The sequence below is a fragment of the Oryzias latipes genome, chromosome 5 (genome assembly GCF_053564925.1).
Source record: "Oryzias latipes strain Hd-rR chromosome 5, Olatipes_Hd-rR_3.1".
Classification (NCBI taxonomy): domain Eukaryota; kingdom Metazoa; phylum Chordata; class Actinopteri; order Beloniformes; family Adrianichthyidae; genus Oryzias; species Oryzias latipes.
Genome location: NC_136241.1, coordinates 15,912,675 through 15,928,805, shown reverse-complemented (window position 1 = coordinate 15,928,805; position 16,131 = coordinate 15,912,675). Strand labels below are relative to the sequence as shown.

Below are 16,131 nucleotides of genomic sequence, written 5' to 3'. Positions count from 1 at the left end.
CATTCTCCGGCCTTGCGGCTCTGAGGGAGGTGATCTCCACGCCACTGGCGTTCTCGGTGCTCGCCGAGAACGACCACGTCGCCGTGCTGAGGCACCTTCTCAGGGATGCTCTGGTGATCGTGCCCAAGTCGAGTCCGAACGCCAGAAGGGGCACGGGCCGCCAGGACATTGCAGGTGTGAGCAGAGGCGGGAAGACGACAGCACGGGAAACCCGGGAGGCCGAAAGCAAAAGCGAGAGCAGATTGAGGACGAGGACAGCTGCGGAAGGCCCGAGCGGACGGCTCACCGAATGGTTTCCCAGCGGGCACTCTGTGCTGGAGATCGAGACAGGCGCGCCAGGGGCGCCCCGCCTGCTGATATCCTCGCCGAAGGTCGTCCGAGGGAACTCTAGATCACCGTCTGCAAGCAGGACGCCCACGTTGCGTGTCTACAGGACCCCTCGGTACAGCGGTGTCATGCCGCAGGGCTTCAGGTCAGAGGCGTACCTCTTCGATCGGGCCGTGTGTCTGATCCCCGGGGGCATGGACGTGATCGCTCCTCCTCAGCTCGACGGCGCGAGCTGCGCGGCAGTGCTGTACGCGCTGGAAGTCTTCGCGAAGCTGGCGGGCCCAGACGTACCGACGAGCCTATGGTTCTCGGGGCCCTTGGAGTGGACAGAGGCGCGGGCACTGGTCCTTTCTTACCTACGCATGGAAAACGCGGGCTTCGAACGAGGTTCCAGGGAAAGCAGCATTCGCTTCGAGGCGAGCGACTGCTCCATTCTGTCGAAGCTCAAGCAGATCGTGTCAGAGCACGTACCTGGCACCTGTCCTCGCCTAGCGAGTCTTGGGCCGTCCGAGTCGCCCGAGCGCCCGATGCACGAGGATTTGGATGGGGACCTGGCTCTGCTGCGGGGCACCCCGAGCAGGGCGCCGCTCTCGGACGCCAGGGGCATCAAAGAGGCAGATCCGCCGGCCCGCGTGGATTCTCCGTCGATCTGCGAGAGGACCACGGGCCACATCGTCCTTTTCGGGAGGGGGCTCGGGCCGAGCTCTCGTTTCAAGTGGGTCACGATAGGCATACGCACGCTGGGGCCCGCCGACTTGAACATACTGAGGGTCTGCGGGGTGTTTCACTCGAGACGCGGCCGTCACAGGGCCCTCCTGAAGATTCCCGACACGCAGGGCGTGCGCCCGGGCTCCCGCGCATCAGGTGGCGCCCGTTGCACGAGGCTCACCGAGGACTTGCGCGAGATCGCCGCCTCCTCGACTATCCCGCCGCCCGACTGCTACTTTCAGCTGAATTACGCCCCGGAGACAGGGAGGGAACGTATCTGGAGCCGCTCCGGCCACGAACTGGAGCGCTTCCCGCTCACAGCAGACGCCGCGTCCAGCCTGGAACGGGCCGTGCGCAGCGATCAGGCCAGGGGTTACGAGGAGCGCAGGCTGTCGCGCATTTTCAGATCTTCCCGCCGGACGGCCGGGCGTTGCGAGCTGGAGCTGGCCGTAGACGAGCCTTTCGCTCGAGGCCCGTGTGGAGGAGAGCCCCCACACACGCGTTCGTGGCTCAGGTCGCCGGCGGCGGACCGACAGTGCCACAGCGCCATCGGGGACGGAGAGTTCTTCCCCACGGTCGAGGTGGCGAGGGCCGAGAAGGAGTCGAGCGGGAGCGTCTCGGAGGACGCCCTCTCCCATCCCCTGCGTGAATACAACCTGAACCTGGCGGCGAACGCGCGCCCTAAGCGCTTCGCGCTGGACAGGGCCGACAGGTGCCCCGGAGAGTGCGGCTCTGCGTACGAAGCCTGCCTGGATGAGGCTGTGATGCTGGGCCACTGCGCGAGAGTCCTGGCGACGAGGGGGGCAGAGAAGGACTTTGACGTGAGCGCCTGCCTGACTCGCTTCTACAGAGCCGTGCACCCTTGCGTGCCAGAGATGAGCCGGGGTGACGTGATGCTCGACTACGAGTTCGTCCTGCACGGACAGGGCCTTCTGCCCCCGGCGCACGCTCTCCTGGGCCACCTGGCCGAGAGCTGCAGACTGACCTGCCACCCGGCCTGCAAGCTGTTCACGCTGAGCAGGCACAGGGGTGCGTCTGCCTGGACCAGGGGAACGGACGCAGAGGTCCGCCACTCGCGCAGCCTCAGGGTCAACACAATCGGAGCCTTCCTCTGCTCCCGGGACCACAGGCTGGCTCCGCTCCTGGCCAGGTGCTGCGAGCCCAGACCCCTGAGCGCTTCCGAGCTCTGCCCCGGGAGCGAGCTGCTGCCTCGGGGGGATGAGGAAGACCTCCTCCTGAGGGCGTACTCTGAGACGCTGGGACCCGCGCTGGTGTTCGAGAGGGTCGAGACCTTCCCGGGCAGAGTTTCGACGAGCCTGGGGGACTGGAGCTTTCTTAGGCTGGCGAGCGAAGGGGCCTCGAGACCCGAGTCGACGGCGTCCGCCAGACGCCCCGGCATGTCCGTGATAGACGGGCACACGGTGGCGTTCGCTTCTGAGTCTCCCCTGTTCTACCTGAGGGGCAAAGGCCCATTGGTTCAGAGGCTGGAGTCCGTGGCCGTGGTCGCGGAGAACTGTTCGCTGTTCCGGACCGACGCGCTGACGAACGAAGACCCCGCGTGGCCTGCTCCCGAGCCGCTCGAGGCCAGGGCACGCATCAAGTGCCTGGACAAAGCGTCCGCCATCGACAAGATGTTCATGCGTCGGGGGCGCAGGGATCCGTTGGAGGGCTACGCCACGAGCGAGAGCTCCTGGGAAAGACTGAAGGACGCTCTGTGGACTTTTGCCAAAGTCCCGGCCGAGACCTCGCGCCCGAGCGACTGGGAGCGAGACTACCCGGTGTCCCGGAGCTCCAGGTCCGCGGGCCCGGAGGGCGCAGGGGTCGAGATCGTCAGATGGCTCTGCGGGGCTCCGCCGGAGGAGTTCACGCACCACGGCCGCCCCGGCGAGGGCCTCGGGCGTGTGGAGATGGCAGACGGGCACGCCAGGGCCCTGAACCCAAGAGAGTGGAGAGGGTTCGACGTGCTGCGATCGCGCGTTTTGACGTGCCCCTCGGAAAGAAGGTGGACCAGAGGCCTCTGCGTCGTCACGAATAGAGGCACCAGTCGGTTTCAGCGCGAATCTCGCATGCCCATCTCCAGCCTGATCGAAATAGCGGAGCCCGGAAGGTGGTACGCGAAGCCGGTTCCCGAGGACGACGGCCGCGAGCCGGAGGCCGACGGCGAAGAGGAGCTCGAGAGCTGGAGCTTTCGGGCCGAGGTGAGCTCGGCCGGAGAGTTCGCCGACTCGCTCGCGAGAGCCATGCTCTCGGGGAACACTCACGCAGAGCTGGAGATCAGATGCTCGAGACGCGGTCTGTACGGTTACCTGCAGCGCGCGGTGGCTTGGTTCGCAGGAGCCACGGGCCCCTTCAGGAGTCGCGCCGTAACTGTGTACACCCCGGAGGCAGACTCGCAGACTTTCGCCTGTCGCTGGACCCACGCGCTGCCGAGGGACTTGGACGTGCTGAGGAGCAGAAGGACGGGGTACCTGGTGTCACGTCCGGACGGCCCGCGGGAGGACGATGCTATCGCGCTTCTGGTCGAAAGGTCCAAAGGGGTCATACCGGTGAGACACTCTGGCAACTTGGTGCTGCATTCCGAGCCCAGGACCCTAAGGGCCGCAGCGATACGGGGCGATCCCGGCCTGCACGTGCTCGTCAGCGCACCCGAGGACGCCGAACCATCGGAGGAGCAGCAGGAGACTCTGCGAATGCGCAACAAAGATTCGCTCATGGCCTTCTGCGAAATGAACGGAGTGCCTGGGGGGATACGAGGCCCCGAGACCTGGAAGGACCCCTCGCCGTGGTCAAAGAGACAGCCAGGATCGTTTTGCTCAAAGGTGGCCGAGCTGAAGTTCAGGTGGGAGTCGGGAACCGAAGCGCCGCTTGAAGCGCCAGCTCGAGGACCTTGCGAATGGCTTCCCCGTCTACGTTCGAGCCCTCCGAGATGGCAGAGGAGCCCAGACGGTCGACTCGTGCTCAAGCGAGACAGGTTTTGGCATTCGGTGGACACAAAGGCGTCGCTCGTCGAGATGAGGCGCCGAGCTGCCTCCCTGACGCTCAATGCAGAGGCGGGAAATGCACAGGTGCAGACCGAGAGAGCTGAAAACGATGAAGACGAACGGGTAGAAGAGGAGGAGGATGAAGAAGAAGAAGAAGAAGACCAAGATCTAGAAGGGGTAGCTGTGGATGAAGGAGAAGAAGGAGACCCTGCGGTACCAACGCCCGCGCCCCTGAGAGTAAAGTGCGACTTTCGAGAGAGAGGCCTTTCGAGTATCCTCACGTTGAACTCTCGACTGGAAATCGAATTGGTTCCAGACGTCCCTGCCGTGGAGGGCCACGTTTTTTTCGCACCCGCTCCCAACCCGGCCTGGAAAAGGCATTTCGATCTGACGGAAAGAGGCAAGCTCGTACGCTATTACAGACCCTGTTCGTTTTCACCCCTGACGTATCACGTTCACACCGTTTTGACGTTCGGCTGCGGCCTCAGGCCAGTGTTTGAGCACGGATCGGCAGACCCGGCGGGGGATAAGATCTTGGACCTGGTCCTTTGCGCTCTGGCGCTGGGCAACGTGCTATCGACGGACGCGCCCCCGGGACTGTTCGGTGTCACGCTGGTGGTGCGCGGAGGCAGAGGGGAGATGCTGAAGCGCGCCCGAGAGCTCTCCCGTTGCGTGATCGTGACGAAGGCAGGGGCCTACGAGTTCGAAGAACTGCCCGAGAGATTGGACCGCGAGTTGGCCGCATCGCCGTCCTCGTCGAGCTACGGGGCGCGACCCGTCTACGGCGAACCCAGGCGGTTCCTCTCAGAGAGCGGAGCGGCCACGTTCGCTCAACTAACAACCCTCTGGCCTCAGGCGGGGCTCAGGTCAGACGTGAAGCACCCGTCGTGTTCGGGGGACCCGCGATGGATAGGACTCATGGTTTGTCTGGCCGAGTGGCAAGGTCACCGGCTCGTCGCGAACGCGCTGGTTCCGGGCGCCCTGGAAGCCCTGATGGCTCCAGAGATGAAGCGAGAGCCGTGACGGCTCGGAGGTCCGTGGCCGAGCTGTACGACAGAGCCTGTGCGGCGCGCCTGCTGGGCCACGCGGACGCAACGCTGCTAGAATTCGCGAGGACTTTCTCCGAGCCCCGCACGGCCGCCTCGACCCCAGCGGACCCGGGCGGAGAGCGAGTGAACGAGTTCACCCTGTGGCTCGCGGTGCGAGGCATAGAAGAAGGAGAAGCCATCGCCAGGCGGCCGGGCCAACCCCTCACGTTCTCCGAAGCCCTGGAGGTGTACGCGAGGCTGAGCAGGGAGTTCGGCACAATCTCGACCGAAGAGTCGTTGCTCGCGCTGGACTCTCTCAGGGACTTTTTCGCGTTGGTGCTGCGCTACCCAATGATTCCGAGGCTGGTCGCAGACACCAAGGAGTGCCCTGAGTGCTATTTCGAAACCGACATTACCCTGGACACTTGGGAAGAAACCAGGAGAATGTTTTCCTGCTGCCACTTCACGCTGAGGCACGAGGGCGCGGAGCCCCCCGTCGACCCGGACTCTGCCGCGTCGGCCGCGCTGGACTTGGGCAACAGCGAAGGCTTCGGGGAGGTGGCCGGGGCCAGGCCGAGCGGAGGCGCGTTTCCCGGGACGGAGCGGCCCGCGGAAGGTACGGGTGGTGGCCCGAGGTCCGTGAGGTTCCTCGAGCAGCTGGAGTCGATCAAGCGGCGGGACGAGATGGACAAACAGATAGCCCTAGGGAAAGAAGTGGTTCATCAGCTCCGATCGTACGTGCGCACGCTGGAGGAGCTGGAAGCCCCGAGGTACCTGAGCACCCATCCCGTGCGCTGGCTGCACCGCTTTTACGGTTCGCTGAACAGGAGCCGAGAAAGGGCCAGGCTCCTGGCGACGCGTTGCCCCGACCCGGCGAGGGAGGACTATCGCACGCGAGCGGGCCTCGAGGTGGAGCAGCTCAAGCTCTCTTTGGCCTCCGTTGCCTCAACGGGTACCAATGACAAACTGCTCTCATACGTGTGCATGGCCTCGCTGGACCCTGTCCGCAGATACACGGACAGGTACAACGGGACGGCCGAGAGGATCGTTCTGTTCAAGCACCTGGTGGCGTCGGGGCTGTCGGTGGAGACCTCGTGGAGCCTGGTGAGGAGCGTGTCTCGGGTAGCGAAGGTTCCGCTGATCGGAGCGACTTTGAGCGAGGGAGTGGACAGACAGCTAAAACACACGACAAGACCCACGTCCTATAACAGAAAGATCGCTTCTCTGGTCTGGCTGTTCGCTCACATCACATCGTACTGCACACTGCGCAAGCTTCCTCATGGATACGTGCTCATGGGAGACTCGCCCGAGGAACTGTCTCGGGACGGGATCTACGTGTTTGATGACGACCACGTTGGATTCAGGCTGTCTGCGAGAGGACAAAGAGGATCGGACTCGGCCCAACCCGTGGCCTCAGCCCACGTGCCCTTCGAGCGCATCGCGGAACTGCTTGCGATGCGAGATCGCGTTTGTGAGATTTTTCGCCGATAGGCTGGCGAGGGCCAACCCAGAAAGCTCGTACGACGCTTTGGTGCGATTCGGACACGCGCCGTTGACCGCCCTGGTCAACCTCCAGTGGAAGAGGGAGGCGCTGCAGAAGCTCAAATCGGATCGTGCTCTGCGATTCTTAGAGCTGCCTCTGGAGAGCGCGGCCCTACGGGAGCAGGACGCGTCCGGCCACGTGGAGACGAGAGAGGCGAAACGCGCGAGGCGCAAAGGGGTGGAATGGAAGAGACCTCTGTGCTCCAAGCGAAAGAAAGGGAGGAAACTGAAAGAGAAGAGATATGGGGATGTCTAAGGCCCTCCTGTGTCTTTGTGCTGCTGTGGAACGTGTGCGAGTTGCTGGTTCTATGTTTGTTGTTTTGTTTTGTTTTTTGTTTCGTTGTCTTTCGTTTCATCGTTTCTTTGTATCATTGGGGTGACATGGTTGGGAAAATAAAGCCGATACACCAAACCTGAATTTGAACAAGCGCTGTTTTGTTTTTTTTCCGTTCTTTTCTTAAGGGGGGATGAAGGGGTAGAAAAGATGGCAAGGCATGCAAACCAACACATCAGACACATTTTCGTTGGAGATTTTATTGAAGGTAGCGTAGGTACAACACAGCAGAGAAACAACAGCCACGAGGTACAATGTTCAGCGTGAGATGCGAAGACATCGGACGAAAGGTAGCATGTCGTCATCCCACGCGGATTTGTCTGGATCGCTGCGACGAGGGCGACTCGTCGCTCACGCGGATTCTCTTCTCCTCGACCCTGCCTCTGTGGACCTCGTAAAAGCCCGCCGGAGAGGGCATCCCCCTTTTGCCTCGGGAGCGGCATCGGAGCGCGTTTCCATTTTCTCCGAGCGAGGCTCGGACTGGCTCGCGGCCCTTACTGTGGCCGGGAGGCATTTCAGCTCGCTGCTCTGACCCGATAGAGAAACGTAGTCGTCCAAGGCGGCCCTCACGACCAGTGGCAGGAGTCTACCCGGGTCGGCGTCGGCGAGCGCTCTCTGAAACTGAGGCCGTTTCACGTGCAGGTGGACGTTGGTAGAGAGCATGGACCACTGGTTGTGCCTGGCGAGGGTCTTGTCGAAAAACATGAGCACCAGGGTCCTGTTGTCGAACATTTCGCTCAGCACGGCGAGTTTTAAGTAAGGGAAGAAGCAAAGAGAGGCCATGATCACCAGAGTGTAAAAGCCGTCTCTCCTCGAGTGCTTGTCGCTTTGCTTGTTCACCATTTTCTTCACGAAGCGCTTGATCCTAGCTTCGGGTGAGCAGAAAAGGGTGGACACGGCGGCTGCGCTTTTGAGAGCGGCGTCCCTCACCGTTCCCAGATCTCCTAGGTCCGCTCGGACCCGCTCGCCGACGGTCCGGAACTCGATACAGCCCGCGAGCCTGAACACTCGAGAGGTCCATCGGCAGCGCTGCGACGGGACTTGACCCTCTCCGCGCTCAACGGTCCGGTACTCGTCTGCAAATTCCCGCGTGAGGATGGTGGAGAAAAGTGCAATCATGGCCGGCAGGCAGGATTTCAGCACCCGCGCCGATACGCCGCACTGGTCTTCGACCCACGGACCTCCGCGAGGTCCGCCCGTCCGCGGGTCAACTTCCAATGCTCCGTAGCCCACCGTCGCCTCCGTCCCAGAGTACCAGGGCCCCCTGAAGTCAGGGTCCTCCCTGCGAAATGCGGCTAGCCCCACCACGGGGCAGGAAAATTCCCCCGACGCCGAGGCGTAAGAAACTCGGGCGGCCATAGCCCGCACAAGGGCGCAGTCGAATCCCGAGCACGAGTGCTTGCTGAGGTGCGCTGAGCATACGTAACAGCCCGGGATGTATCGGTCGTCAAAAGCGCATTCCTCCTCCACGCAGTGGCTCACCCACTGCGGATCGTCTATTAATTCTGAAGGCCAGCGGTCCATCGGCGCTTCCCTTAGCGTCTCTCGATTCTCCTCCTCTCCCTTCGTATTTCCCTTAGCGTCTCTCGATTCTCCTCCTCTCCCTTCGTATTTCCTTTCTCTGTGTTCTTCTCCTTTCCCTTTTCTTTGTTCCTTATCAATTTTTATTGCCTCTCTTCACAGGCGAGCAGGGGACAGAGCGCCGACCTCATCCTGGTGGACGAAGTAGGCTTCGTGAATTCCAAGGTGCTTCTGGCCGTCCTGCCCAACATCGCGTTCAGAGGACGGAAACAGGTTCACATCACCAGCCACGTCAACAACACGCCTTGGCTGAACAAGGTCGCGGACATCCGCGACGACCGGGGAGGCCCTGCTTACCACGTGGTGTCTCAGAGTTTCAAATGCGCATACCACGAAAGGGATCCGGGGCTCACCTGCTGCTGCCTCGGCGTCTACTGCCCGCAACACATTTCGGTGGACGGGCAGCTCAAGGAGCTCATGAACATGGTCTCACCCAAGGGTTTCGAGAGCGAGGTCACAGGCAGCAGCAGCACTTCGTCCGAAGACATCAAGACCGACACCACAGTCCCGTTCGAGGCTTCCGTCATCAACAGGTTCCTGTCCAACAACTGTTGGGCCCTGGAAGATGTGGCCCGATCGATCGTGACCAGGGCTTACTTGTGTCTGGACCCAACCTTCGGGGGAGGTTCCAGGTCCTGCGCCGGAGTTTGTTGCGCCGTTGAGATCGCTGGAGGCAAGCTAGTGGTAGGTCTCCCGCCCACGATCGGCGCCTCCCTCCTCTGTCCCCCCTAAACCGGACACCAGAAGATCTCTAAAAACGTACCCGTAATCGGGAGCCGGCCCGGGAAGAGCTCGCTCCTCGGGCCCGGGCTTCACGTCCATCAGGGTGCAGATGTACGCGCTTACGCGGTTCTCGTCCTGCACGCTGAGGGAGGTCTCCGCATCTGGCACGGAGCACGAGATGAGCTCCAGGGCCTGTTCCCAGACCCCGCACTTGCAACTCCCCGCGCTATGCCCCGACAGCTCCATCAGCCAGCCCGTAATGGCGAGCGCCACCACCGTGTGCAGAGAGGCCACGTTCCGGGAGCTGGCCTTTACCAGGGCCAGGTACTTAAGGGGCCCGCCGCGCACAGACTCTGCAGAGGCGAAGGCAGAGAGAACCATCTCCTCATGCCCACGCCACTCATGCTGGCTCATGCAATCGTGCACAAAACGTCTCGGCACGCTGTTTCCGAGGGCAAGGGTCACTGCCTCCGAAAGCTCCACAGGGACGCGCGGGGCCGAAGCCAGAGCTTCTCGCCCCGAGTGCTCGTTCCTCGAACTCAGCACGTAATGAGAGACGAGCGAGTCTGTCACCAGTATTCTCGCGGGCGAGAACGACACCACCTGACTGTACGCCGTCCTCAGTTGCCCGATGTCCATCTCGACGAACAGGTCCATGTTGCGGCGGAACGAAGCGAGGGCTACCATGAACTCGTACCGGGAGAGCAGCAGCTCCCACGGCATGCGCATGAGGCTCAAGAGTTGTCTTCGAGCCCTGCGGCACGCGGGACAGAAAGACATGTTGACAAAGCGTAACCTTCGTCTTACTCGAAGGGTGATATTGCAACAAGTGATGATGATGATGATAATGATGACGATGATGATGATGATTAAGAAGCGGAATGTGATCGTGTTGAGCAGCCAGCGGTTTCCTATGTGCAATTCGTTTTTCGCCACAAAGTACCTAAACCTGCTTTCTCCCCCGTCTCTTTGCAGATCATGTCACTGGACGAGCTGGAGATACGTGACCTAGATCAAGTCACCAGGGTGTACGCGGCCCTTTTGAGCGCTCACGTCAGGCTGCTCAAAGTCCTTTTGCCCTCAGCGCACTGGAAAGAGGTGCCGGTGGTTGTGGTGTTTGAGCAAAACACCTACGTGAACGCGCTGGCCGACCTGAAGGAGCTGCTCGAACACGCTCTGGCACGCGCTGGCTTCAGGGTTCTCTTTTACAGCAAGTGGTCCCAGGTCAACTCCAGGTACATGCTGGGGAAACACGTCAGTGCCAAGACCAAACTGGCCATGGTGCTCAGCACCGTGTCCGCCATAGAGAGGGACGATCTGGGCTACTGCGAGTGCGTCATGTCCCTCGGCTGGGCCGTGCTGGCCGAGGCTGTGGGGAAGGGCAGAGCCGTGGAAGCCACCCTGGGCGTCTCTCGGGGCGCCGGCTCCAGCACGAGAACCGGCTCCTCCATGGCCGTGCACATGTACAGGAGGTCGAGGAGCGGTATCAATTTGGCCACGGACGCGACCGCTCGAGCTCTGGAGATCCGAGACACCATCTCCCTACCCGACAGCAGGTTGGCCGACAGGTTGCACGCAGAGCACGGGAAGCGGCTCTTGGGCAAACTGAGGGAGGAAATGGCTGCCGTCTCGATCAAGGAGTCAGCCAAGGGCGGCGGGGGGACCGTGGTCACCGGAGGCAAAAAGTCCAAGGGGGGCGAATACACCAGGGACGACGTGCTCTCCGCGTTTCTGCTCCTTTGCCACACAAGAGACGAGATTCACGGGGGAGAGAGCTCCGTGAGAATATGCGGAGAGGTTCATTGTACGTGAAATGCAGCTGTGTTTTGTTTTGTTTCACCTCAATAAAATGAAAAGGGAAAAGGCTCAAACGCTTGCTGTTGCCGGTGGTCACGTTTCTTTATTTCATTTTATGTCCCCCATTTCAAACTCCCGGCGTTAGGGTTTCGAACCCATGCTCCCCCTAAACCTTTCACTGCACGAGCGTCGGGAGCTCTCGACAAACCCAAGCACACTGGTTATCAGATAGCAGAACCTTTATTGAGTCTCATAAGATAAAGATGGTAGCGAAAATGTGAACAGACACACACACAGCAAGCAGAACTTCAATCGTCGTCTTCAAACACGACGCCTTTAGGCTCAGAGAAGAGGGGGAAGGAACCCGGATCGAACCAGTATCCTTCTTCGTCGATGGCCAGGCCCAGTCCTCGCATGTGGTCTACAACGTCTGGGTGGTGCCACCGGAGTGCTGGGTCGTAGCGATCATAATTTTCTATGCTGCTGTCTTCCTCATCGTCATCGGAGGAGCTGTAGATCTCGCTTCCCGATGAATCGGACGGGGGCTCGAAATCGATCCGCGGCTCTGCGATCCCAGGGTTCGACGAGAGCTGGAGGTAAAGGACGCTGTCCGGTTCGGCCTCGGTCTCCTCAAGGCCCGAATCGCCGTCATACTCCGAGCGGGCCATCTCTCTGGGCGAGAATACGGGAACAACACCGTCTCCTTCGGGACTGCGGGCCGTGGTGAACGATTCAGTGTCCGTTGTGACCGTGAAGGACGATGCCCTGGTGCGCGTCACATCCGAGGAGTACAAGTCTTGTTCTGGAGTGGTTGACATTGCTGCAGTGGCGGATGGGCTTGTTGTATCAGACTGCTTTCGTGTGAGTGTACGCTCCAGAAACAGACAAGTAGACAAGACCGAGGCTTCGTCTCTTCGCTCTTATGCTGCTTATGGGCTCAAGTAGACGGGAAAGGCTCGTCCGACCTCGTTCATCTCCACGGAACATAGACCGGAGCTCTGAGGTGTAAAGTGGTTCCGATGAAAATGGGTAGAAAATGAAATAAAATTTAAAAAAAATTTATTACACACACTCTAAATTTCTAAATTCAGCCCCATTGCCTTGCGCTTGTACGGGTGCTTGCTGCGACGCTCAGGACTTGTTATCTCGGCAGCCCCACGAGTATCCATCCTCTTCGCTGTCGTACTCCGATGGACCTTTCGAATCCGTGACTTCCTCGTCACCACAATAGATCGAACGGATTCCCCTGGCGAAGAGGCGCTCCACGGGTTTCAGGTCTCGACGGACTGGAGGGGGGAAGCCAGGCCAGCGTCTTTCGGATGGGTCGAGGTCCCAGTTAGCCAGACTCGGGCTGACGGGGCGAGCGGCATGGCGGTGCTGGACTTTCACACGATCCGTTGCCCCGAGCCTGAGGTTGCCAAAGCTTTCCCGCAAGCGGTCTCGCTCATCGCCACTCTCGTCGTCCTCGGTCGATCGGTCGCCATCCTCGCATCTCCGCCCCGAGTTCAACCACCCCCCGGCCCTTCGATAGTCCCCGACGTCCGGGATCGTCTCTCCCTGGGGCCGGCTGTCTTTCTCGCGCTCCAAGAGCTTGCGTATCACTTCGTAGTCGTGCCGCGACGCCTCGTTCTCATCCTCGTTGTCCTCCTTCCCCACCACCTCGTCCTCCCGTTCGTCCTGTTCGGAAATCGTGTCCTTCACGCACAGCTTTATCACGTCTTCCGCCGACTCCCCCAATATTCTGGACTCGGATTTCGAGTAGGCGTACCACCCGGCCCCGTCCGGGCGCTTGCGCACCTGGTACTGGACCGTGCAATCTCTGCCTCGCACCCACACGTCGCACGCAGCTTGCTTGAAGACCACGCGGTAGCTGCCAAAGCGGGTGCTGAGCATGGACCTAATCGTTTCTTCCTTGTCTTCGAACTTGGGAGGGTCCATGTCTTCGGTGGAGCGAGAGCTGATCACGGCGGCCTTCGCGGGTCAGCGTCCAGGGTTAATGAGCGGCGGTTTCTGCGCCCAAAAGACCTGCCATGCTCAACAGTCGGAGAGAAAGAAAGCGCAGGCGAACGCCAATCTCGCGAACCGACTGTCGCGCAGCCTGACGGAGAGGCTCAGCTCCGAAAACTCTTCTCGAACCAGCCACCTCGCCCCGAGGAGATCCACTCTGCGCCAGAGCTCATCCAAAGCCGGGTCCCCCTCCACCAGGGCGAAATACGTGGCGTAGAGAGGTGCGAGGATCGAGAGCAACTCCTGACCAGAACGTATCTCTCGAGCGGAGACGTCGCATTCCTCGACGGGGGCCTTACGATTCTGGGGAGGTGCGGAAGCGAGGCCGCCTCTTTGCTTCTCCACGGGCAAAGGGTACCTGGCGTACAGGTTGTAGAAGCGGCCTCGGCTCAGGCGGCACGCGTCCCCGCAAAGCCCGATCAAGGCTGAGTGCGCAGCGCTCGAGTCCTCGGTGAGCCGGGAGCACAGCTCGGGCTGCACTTCCCAGAGAGCCAGGGCGTCCGTGAGATTGCGGTGCCTCAGCAGAGACAACTTGGCGTCTTCGAAAGGCGAGTCGACGACGACCAACCTTCCGTCGGTGGTGAGCCAGAAAGATTTCATCCCGAAGACGTCCGAGAGCCTTCCCTCGCAGCAGAATTCGGGATCGCCGTCTCCCGACATCATTACGCGGTTGAAGCGAACTCTTTCGAGATCTGTTAAAACTCCCGGCAGGCACGCGTCTCTCGGTCGCGCCGCATCGCTGACGGGAATCCCGGAGAAGAGCCAGCAGTACCTGAAGTGGATTTTGAGCGGCAGCACGAACTCGCTCACGGCGGCCTTGCAGGGACGTCTTTCTGCGTCGCGGGTTCGGCGAGCCCAGGCACTGTGCGCGATGAGCTCCGCCGGACACAGCGCCTCACCCGCTGCCCTCTCCTCGAGCAGCGAGCTCACGCGTGGACCTAGGCCATTGCGCCTCGCGCGCCCTGGCCTGTCGAGAGCTCCGTGGAGAACTTTGTCACCAGACCCTGATGACATCCTTTGGTTGCGAAGAGAAATCGTGCGCGATCCCGTGCCTGGCTCCAGGCCGCCGGTGCCTTTGGCTGTGGCTGTGGACTGCGTACGGCTCAGGCTCTACAAGGATCAGGTCGAGGAGGAGAGCAGGCGCTCCGAACGGGAGAGGGTCTCGGAATACAATCGGCTGATGACAGACCGAGTGGCGCAAGCCGTCTTGATTCGCGAGCTGGGTTTGGAAGGCGCGAAGGCGAGGGTGCGCGAGATACGGGCCTCTGGAAATCTAGAAGGGGACGCCTCCGATCGCCTCATGTATCGATTTCGGCGCATGGTAGAACGGGTGTTTGAATATTTCCAAACGAACGGCATGCGCATGGAGCCCTTTCAGATGGAGCTCTTGAGAGGAGTCGTGCTGGGCGTCACCGAGGCACAGTTCGGAGACGAGCTCTTCAGGCACAAGCACGCCCTGCTGAGCACGCTGAACCTCGCGCCTCTGGGTTCCGAGAGCTACGATTACCAGGACCCGGCGCGCAGCCACCTGCACGAAGTGGAAAAGGAGTTTGCTCGATACGCCAACCCGTACACCCTGTGCCTCGCCCCGAGGCAGTGCGGCAAGAGCCTGGCGATGAGGCTGATACTGGCGGCGGTGCTCTTGCACTTGGACATCAACGTCATGGTGCAGGCTCAGAACAAACACATGTGCACCACACTGAGGCTAGGGGTGGAAGCCGCCATGGAGGAACTCCAGAGACTCCCATCCTTCCTTCAGACCGAGAGGACCGTGAGCGTTCACGGAAGCCCCGAGAACCGGGTGTACAGATTCGATCCCGGGTACAAGGGCTCGTCCTTCGCTCACTTTCTGTCCAGCAGCAACGACGTGAGTGGGCACTCTTTTACTAGTCCTCCTCGTCCGTCCCTATCTATCTCATTCTCTGTCACCTCGCTCCTACTTCTTGCTGTCTTTGCTTTTTTCTTTCTCTCTCTCTCCTTTCATTTTATTTCGTAACACCAACTTCAGACATCTGTGCCAGGTAAGTGACTCTTTATAAGGCTCCAGGATTCTGTTTCACAAACATTTTGCAGCCAGGCTCGCATCAGGTGTCAAACTAGTCCAGGGGATGGAGCGACGACAGGGAGACGAACCTACGGTCTACAGCAACATCGTCCGCAGGGACGGCGTGTACGTGCCGATCGGCCTAGACCCGTACTTTGACGTCTCCATGTCGCGCAGGCTCGAGTGGTTGAACAGCACAAATGGAGGCCGAGACGTCCACCCGGACGACAATTCGTATTTTGCGCAAGAAATGGTACGGCTGGGAATGCCCAGAGAGAACGATGAAACGGGTATTTCGCAGGCCGCCCAAGGCCGTGCTCCCGCCGAGCCCACGGGGCACAGTCGATGTTTCTCCTGCGGCATGGACGTGGTCGTTGCGGCGCCAGGCGAGACCTATCTGAACCAGCACGCTTTCGTCTCGGGAGGCGCTTGCCCCGTCCTGACTTCAAACTACACACCTGAGCGCATCGCCATTGAGTTGGGCCAAGCCAGGTTCACTAGAGGCCTAATCGCTCACCCTCAGGCTGTGTGGGTGCCGGCCGGGACGGACATTTCTCTGAAAGTTCATCTCACCCACGGGTTATACGTAACGTTGTCCGAGAAACTGTGGTGCTACATGTGCGGCCGCTGCCCAGGGGAGCACGGGCCTCGCTGTTATCACAAAATAAGAGTGCTGGCGGGCGCTCTACAAGACACCCTCCTAAATTCGGTTCTGTGACGGGTCACCGAGCTTCGGAGGCGAGTTCTCTAGGCGCGAGCGAGCCTCACCCTGCGCCTCGTCCCCGTCGGGCCCGAGAATCTGAGACGAATTTCACTTTGTGGATTGTTACCGAAAGAGAAGAAAAAAAAAAAAGTAGGAAAAGAATATCAGCAACATCGCACCCTCTTGCAGAACGTCAGTCACACGATGAAGCGTGCGAAAAGAAGGGTGAACACGGCAGAGCAGCAGCAGCAGCAGCAGCGCTCTGGTCCTCTGGGAGGAACTCAGAGGCCCTCGCCTGACCGCGTGTACAAACCCGTCTGCTACCTGACAAGAGGATCTGAGGAGAATGAGTGGAA

The 16,131-nt window shown here is 60.7% G+C and overlaps 2 protein-coding genes across 3 annotated transcripts in view; both read left to right on the top strand.

Annotated features, from left to right (window-relative positions):
- Positions 1-11,095, top strand: part of LOC144992165 (uncharacterized) — a 32,462-nt gene extending 21,367 nt beyond the window's left edge. For both annotated transcript variants that reach the window (XM_078947222.1, XM_078947223.1), the window contains 2 exons: positions 8,604-9,185; positions 10,200-11,095. In XM_078947222.1, the coding sequence (XP_078803348.1) occupies positions 8,604-9,185; positions 10,200-11,036 (1,419 nt within the window). In that variant the 3' untranslated portion in view covers positions 11,037-11,095. The remainder of the gene's footprint in view (positions 1-8,603; positions 9,186-10,199) is intronic.
- Positions 1-16,131, top strand: part of LOC144992163 (putative helicase mov-10-B.1) — a 203,024-nt gene that overhangs the window by 32,497 nt on the left and 154,396 nt on the right. The window lies entirely within an intron of this gene.